The 6963-nt window shown below is 52.8% G+C and overlaps 4 protein-coding genes across 4 annotated transcripts; all 4 read right to left on the bottom strand.

The window, feature by feature from the left end:
* Positions 1-293: 293 nt before the first annotated feature.
* On the bottom strand, positions 294-587 carry DQ04_07931030 (hypothetical protein; the record flags this gene model as incomplete). The annotated part of the gene is made up of 1 exon (XM_009315361.1): positions 294-587. One exon carries the CDS (start codon positions 585-587, stop codon positions 294-296), a length of 294 nt encoding a protein of 97 aa, XP_009313636.1.
* A 2369-nt stretch (positions 588-2956) lies between these two features.
* DQ04_07931020 (target of rapamycin (TOR) kinase 1) lies at positions 2957-3382 on the bottom strand (the record flags this gene model as incomplete). Its single annotated transcript, XM_009315360.1, has 1 exon — positions 2957-3382. The coding sequence occupies one exon, from the start codon at positions 3380-3382 to the stop codon at positions 2957-2959; it is 426 nt and encodes a 141-aa protein (XP_009313635.1).
* Positions 3383-4092: 710 nt separating this feature from the next.
* DQ04_07931010 (hypothetical protein) lies at positions 4093-4425 on the bottom strand (the record flags this gene model as incomplete). The annotated part of the gene is made up of 1 exon (XM_009315359.1): positions 4093-4425. The coding sequence occupies one exon, from the start codon at positions 4423-4425 to the stop codon at positions 4093-4095; it is 333 nt and encodes a 110-aa protein (XP_009313634.1).
* Positions 4426-6517: 2092 nt separating this feature from the next.
* DQ04_07931000 (hypothetical protein) lies at positions 6518-6742 on the bottom strand (the record flags this gene model as incomplete). Its single annotated transcript, XM_009315358.1, has 1 exon — positions 6518-6742. The coding sequence occupies one exon, from the start codon at positions 6740-6742 to the stop codon at positions 6518-6520; it is 225 nt and encodes a 74-aa protein (XP_009313633.1).
* Positions 6743-6963: the final 221 nt, after the last annotated feature.

Raw genomic sequence — 6963 nt, 5'->3', positions numbered from 1 at the left:
CCCACGCCTGGCAGAGCTCAAAACCAGGCCTCATGGCTAATGGGAAGAGGTTGCGATAAGCCGCCGGCAACTGCTCTGAGGAAGTCTCCACTAAATACTCCATGGCTCCTTCAAAAGTCCGGATGTTCTCCTCCGGACGAAAACCTTTGTCCACGAACTTGTTCTTCAGTTCTTGAAGTCCTCGCAACCCCACCTGGGGCGGGGCCCCCAACGCAAAAGAAGACCGTACGGTATGCCCGTCCATCTTGGCAGTAGGTGCCAAGGTGTGAAAAGCCTGTGGACTAAATTCTTTTTCATCCTCTGTCGAAGCCGGCTGCACTGGCAGTCCCGTCTGTTTTTCTTCCCTCTGGACACACCGCGCCTGCATCTGGTTGATATGGGCTTGCATCTGGAATCTTCTCCTCAAAGAGCTGGTTTTTCTGCGCTTCCAACGTGTTAATGTGATGCTGCTTTTGATTAATGCGATCGTGGGATCCCACCGTCTGAGCGTAAGCGTCCTGCTGGATCTTTAAATTTTCTTCCGCCAGTTGTGCCCTGGCCATCTCGTACTGCTGATACAGCATTGACTTGCTGTCTTCCAGTGCCATCCACTCCGTTCGGAAAGTCGCCCTGGCATCATCAAAAACCTTGAGAAAATTCTAGTTCTTTGGCATGTTGAAAGACATCATGGAGTGTCGCAAAGAAACAAAACTGGCCTTTCTTCCATTTTCCAGGCAAATGGTCAGTTCCCCATCTTCCAATGTGAGTATGCCCTCGACGCGATTGACCTGCGTACTAATACTTGGTCTATACTCAAACGAAAAGGGGGTCCGTGCGCAATGTTCGACGAACGCTCTGAGAGCTGATAGGCTCGTCATCCATTCCACGTCCCTGAGGGCCTGCTGGGAAGTAGTGGATAACATCGTGATTGCTTGCTTGTGATTTGCTTTTCGTTTCAAACTTACGCTTTGCGACACTTTCCTTACTTGGCACGTATAGAGTAAATCCGGAAGTCATTATGGATTTGTATCCTATGAAACGTTAAGGTTTGGCCATTGCTTTTGCAGGTTCACAAACAAAAGCCCATCGGCTTGGTGCGAAAAAAAATCTCTTAGACATTATCGCCGCCTTGAGCCTTTTGCGGCAGAGATTCGTTTCCCGTTCCGTGTTGCCCGTTGAGCGGTGGAATGGTGCAACCCCGGGATAATGTCAAAGCTGGAACACCCACTTGCGCAGATGAGAGGAATATATTGTACGAAACGCAGTTTCAATTAAAGAAAGAAGAAATGCCAAAACACACGAGCCCCTTACAATATAACGGCGCCGTTTGGAGGCAGAAATGCGGAAAGCCAAACGGCGCCACCAGCGGCCGAAAGCCACACAAACCCAACGGCGACTGCCGTAACCGGTGGGTGTTTTGGTTTTTGAGCTTTGTGTTGAGGAAAAAGGAAAATCCAAAAAGATCCCAACGGAAAACGCCTTAGTTCAAACGGTTTTTCCGAAATCTCGGTGCTGAGCGCTGTGTGGACTGGGGGCATCTGAATTGGAAAAAAAAACATGCACAAAAGCGCCGTTTCCGCATGGTCTTTCTACACCTTCCCCGCGCCGCCCGAATAACACGCACAAAAAAAACTTTAGTGAGGGCCCGACGGGGTAGAAAACAATTTCTGAAATATCACGAAGACGTGGGTTCACAAACTGCATCCAGTGTAATCTATTGAGCCCTCGGTTTTGCTTGCACTCCGGTTGGCTGTTGTCTCTTTTAAGCGAATATCCATTTCACATCATTACTTTCGCTACTATATCCGTTGCCCTCCCTTCCAAAAGCACCCTAAACGGAGCAACCCGCTGAAACCACAGAACCAGACTTTAAAAACAAGAATAGGCTCAGTCTTCCTTGCCCCAGAACGAGACAACGTACAACACCAAATGGGAAAAACCGTATTATCATTTTTCCTTCGATCTACGTTGGTTTTTCCCCAGACATTCGCACCAAAACAAGAGATTCCCAAAATGCCATATTTTACCCCAACCTGCGAAAGAGAAGTGCTGAAAGTGTTTTTAACCCGCTCCCCACGCTCACCTTCGAAGGTTCCACCCCGTCGCTATGCCTTTGGATGTGACGCACCGTCCCCTAGAAACCCCGTCTGCGGGATCGCCTTCTGAAGCCACATAACTACATATGGTGCGTATGCGATGCTCACGCAGCGCCGTGTCTATGGCCAAAGCCTCGCGCACTAAGGCATCCGTATGGGTGTTGCTTTTTTTTGCATTATATGCACCACCTTTGTATTACCCACGCATATACACAGTCGGCCCTTGATGCGTCGATGGAAAGCAAGGAATTTAAAGCACCGCTAGTGCTTCCGCCTGCGCGACATCATGGGCGTTTTTTTCCCAAGCCCCCGGCAAGCGAGGTTTCTTTCGAATCTGCGAATGATAAAGCGCGCCATCTGTACATCGAGGTTTTCGTAAACAATGTGGCTGAGGTTGGCAAAATTCGCGGCTGATGTACTGGTCCGTTCCCCAACAGGTTGCCATGCCATGGGCGAGCAAGTGAAAACGCATGCGAAGGCAAACGGGCGGGATCACTGGAACGCGCCGATCCTCTATTAAGGCGAGGCAAACGTCATCTCGCCGCCTTTGGAAAAAGCAGTAAGGAAAGAGAGATTCCCCCCTTACCCCGGCTGTATGCAAATATGCGAGAAGGGTGCCATCTATGTCTTGAATCAAAGTCTTCTACAGAGAAGGCAGCGTGTGCAATATTAGTAGCGTTTTCTGTCTCAACGAATCTGTCTGTTTTTTTTTGTTTTGCGACCCAGCAACACTCCAATAAATCCATACCGTTGGGACGCCTTTTGGTGTTCCCAAACGATTGCGCCGCACTCTTGCATTTTCTTTGCAATGCATCTGCCCCAGTGTTTGGCCACGCCCCGTGGACCACTTATGTGGATGTTGTCGATTCACGTGTGTATTTTCAATGGCCCCGGGGCTGCATAACGCAGTTTGGCCATCCCGGGCCGCCCGCCTCCACTCTCGCAATGCTGTGCAGAATTTCAGGGAAGCGTTTGAAACCCATTGGAAGCCGGTTCGCCCCGACAAGTTCCCCGCTTTCCCTGCGGCAACGGGGCCCAGCCCGAATACCTTCAGCCAGGCCCACCTGGAAAAAGAACGCCTTTAAATCCAACAAGGTGGTGCACCCACCATGGACAGCGTCAGGATTATGGGAAATGTGGCCCAGCGGAACGTCGGCAATGCGACCTTGCGCGGCGCCCGTGGCCCTGGGTAGCGCACCAAAACGCCACCGCCCCCCTGAGAGCCCATTCCCCACCAAGGGGGGCAGAACCACCCACGCCGATTTGAGACCGTCCGAAGCATAGCGAATAGTGCCAGCCTGTTTCATGATGTGTGCGCTGTTTTGCGCGATGCGCAATTGCAACCCCTTCTCTCCATGGGGTGTGCCGGTGGGGCCCCTCGCCAATTCGCACACCGCGCCAAACCGCTGCAGCGCCTCGGCCGAGACGCGCCAACAAATCCAAGAAAGGAAAAGGGTGCCGATATTCACTTTCCGGCGAGTCGAATCGTTCTCTTCTTCCCGCGAAGCGACCCACGCACGATGCGAATGTCAGCGAACGCTGTGCTCTCAAAAAATATAGCATGCACAACCCCCTTTGAGTTCCGACAGAGCCCACAGCGAACCAACCCATTCCCCCAGACGCCCCACACTAACGACACCAACCTTCCCGACGCGTTTTCGGTTACTGCCCACCTGCTGGGATATTGCGCTCTGCTTCGAGGAAGTTCCATTGGGTCGGTGTGTTTCCCAATTGCGCCAGGGGGCGGGGCCAAGGCCGTGTTCCAAAACTGCTGCCGCCGCGTGTGGCAGGACGCCTCTTTTTATAGAATGCGTGGCCATTCCGCGTGGACGAAGAATGTTTTCTACTGCCGCTGTGGCGATGGTGGTTGGCTTTTCGCTTCCGCCCATGGCCTTTATGGCCGCACTCGTTCTGTAGGCGCCCGCCCCCTTCCACCCTGATCGCCGCGTATCTTGCGGCTCTGTGGGTCACTTTTGAAAGTTTTGGGCATGGCCCCCACACGGCGATTTCGGAGTTTTTATCTGGCGGGTGTGGGGCAAGGTTTCTTTTTGTAGCTATGCGATTTTCCCCACCCCCTGGGTGTGGCCAAAGCCGGCCTTAATGTTACACAGCCTTGCTCGGGTGGGGGCGGCTCGGTGGCGAGACCGGGTTCCCGCCGCGGCATGGGGTGAGCCTGTTTGATGGGCTGCCGGCTGCCGAAATTCAAAGGCCGACCAAAAACACCCGCGCCGGCGTTTGCCCCGTGGCTGGCTGGGGGGTTGTGGCCCTTGCGCGTTGTATGGCACTGCGCTTTGCGTTCTACAATCTTGAAATCAAAGGAAAACTGTTTGTTCCCCTGCTGGCAATCCATGGTGGGCGGCGAAGTTGCAGAATCCCCTTATGATGGACCCCTTTTGCTCCCGCGTTGGGCGGGTCCATCTGCGCTTGGCTTTCCTGCTGACCCCAAGCGCCAATGCCACGACGCACGGCCCGCGGGCGGGAGCTTGAAGTATGGTGGCGTTGTTTGCCTATTTTCCCTTCAGGGGTAATAGCCCCCTTGTTTCTTCAAAGCCTCCTTTAAAGAGCCCCCACTGTTGTGGGGTAGCCGAGGCCACCTTGCGCAAGTGCCGTATAACGTGAGGCTTTTCCGGACGACACCATCGGGGGGGAGCGGGCTTCAAGGCGATGACGCTGGGCGTGTCTCTGCAACTTGGCCTTCTGAGCCACTTGCGAAAAAATGCAATTCTTTTCGTTGGGTTCACCCGCAGCATCACGCGCAGCCCGAGTCTGCACGCCAGGGCGATCCCTCACTCTCTGGATTGTCCCAATTGGGTATGCAAACGCCCATCAAACGGGAGATGTTTCTCTGAAACGCCGTCAGGACGCACGCCAAAAACACACGCCACGAAATTCCCCCACGCCTCTGAATATGCTGGGCCAGGCGTGGGTGGCGCCGGAAAAACGTATTAAAACGCGGAAATAAATTCCTCAGGCGCCCTACGTTGGAGAAATGTTTTTGCGTCCTCGGATGTGCGAGTTTCCTTTTCCGGTTTCACACCTGACGCCCACTGCGTGCCACGAAGTTTCTGAAGATCGCGGCAGCCAACCCCGGCCAATGGTTGATGAGGCTCTTGTTGTTGGAATTCGTTCTATAGCGAGCCATCAATTTGTTTAGTCTGCCCCGATGTCTCACCTTGTTTTAAACTTGTCTGTTTCAGTGGGGATTCCGCTGTGTCACTTTCGCTCATCTTGCTTTTAGGTGCAGCTAATTGGCGCTGTAAAGTATTAATGATATGGTGTTGAGCCTTCAACTGCGCCGCTTGTTGGCTAATAATGTCTTGAATCTGTTTCAGCTGCTTTTACATCTCAAGTAGGTGGGTTTGTACACTTTGTTGCACCCAAAAGGCTTCATCAGCCAGTTGCGCGCGAGCGTTCGTATTGTTGATATCACGCCGATTCTGTGGCCTCTAAAGTTGCCCATTCTGTGCAGAGTCCGGCCCTTGCCTCTTCAAAAACTCAAATTAAATCCTAATTCCTTGGTAGTGTGAAACTTACGGATGTGTTTCGTAACAATGCCAAACCCATTTTACGTTCTTGATCCAAATAAACCATGAGCATCCCACCCCCCAATGCCAATAGGCCTCCCGCGTGATAAATCACGTAGGGGTTTTGCACTGGTTGAAAGCCAAAGGAAAACAGGGTTGGCCCCTTCTCGCGTATGAACTCCATAAAAGCTCTTGCACTTCCAGCCCACTCATTCTCGGAGAGGGATGAGCGTGCTGTGGACGGAATGCTTCTACTGAACTTAATAAGTTACTTTTTTGGGAGCCTGCAATAAGAATGGCCACCTTACCCTACTTGCTGAAAGTGGGTCCTATAACTTAAAATCCTTGGTGATGCCGGCCGCCCCATCGTGGCACCAAGGTCCAGCACCCCGCATTGTCGGGGGAAGCCAAGCGCCAGCAACGTTCGCCACTTGGAGAACTTTGCGGCGCCCGGCTTACGGCATCACACAGTACCAGGACCCGCCGCGTCTTGCTAGGACACAGTATTATCCTTGTCGGTCTTGGGGCGCGTGTTACCGCGCCATCAGCAGTATCATCCGCACCAAGTTACTGCTTAGTGGAAATGTGGAAGAGAATCCCGGCCCTACATTGAGGGGCATGCAATGGAACTCAGCTGGGCTAACACAGGCCAAACGCCTAGCCTTGGGTAAAAAGCTCTACGATGATAATATCACGTTCTGCTTACTGAGTGGGGCAAAAATGTCCCCCCCTGAGGCTGCTAGTTTTGGACTTCCTGGGTTCCAACATTATGGGATAGCTCGCACCTGTCGTGGTGGAGGTGTATCAATCCTCATCAGGGATGAGATACAGGTAGAGACAGGACCGGCGCTTGTTGCAGGCATTGAGCTTGCACAGGTGACCATCCATCTAGATAGAGGTACGCGGTTGACGATTTCATCAGCATATCTTCCGCCTGTCGCCACCAAGATCACTCCAGAGGACCTCGATAGACTCAACACAGACGGGCCACAGCTCATAGGTGCCGACGTCAATGCACACGCATTGGCATGGGACAACGAAGTCCCGCCTGACTCTCGAGGTGATACCATCGTGCAATGGTGCATTGACAATGAGTTCCTCATTGCCAACACTGGAAATAGGACACGGTACACCGAGAGGCATAGAGGCTCCGCGCCAGATGTAACACTGGCAAAAGAGTGCGCAGTGACAGATTGGACAGCATGCCACACCCCGGACAGCGACCACTACATCATCACTTATACTGTCCAGGTGGGGGAGGATGACACTCCGCTAGAAGTGCCGCGGATCTACAAGACCCTGCTTACATGGAAGAAGGCAAACTGGTCGAAGTTCCGCAAACTGACCAACTCACACTGCAGGCT

Source organism: Trypanosoma grayi, assembly GCF_000691245.1.
Source record: "Trypanosoma grayi strain ANR4 Tgr_793_V1, whole genome shotgun sequence".
Lineage (NCBI taxonomy): Eukaryota > Euglenozoa > Kinetoplastea > Trypanosomatida > Trypanosomatidae > Trypanosoma > Trypanosoma grayi.
This window is presented reverse-complemented; position numbering and strand designations above follow the sequence as displayed.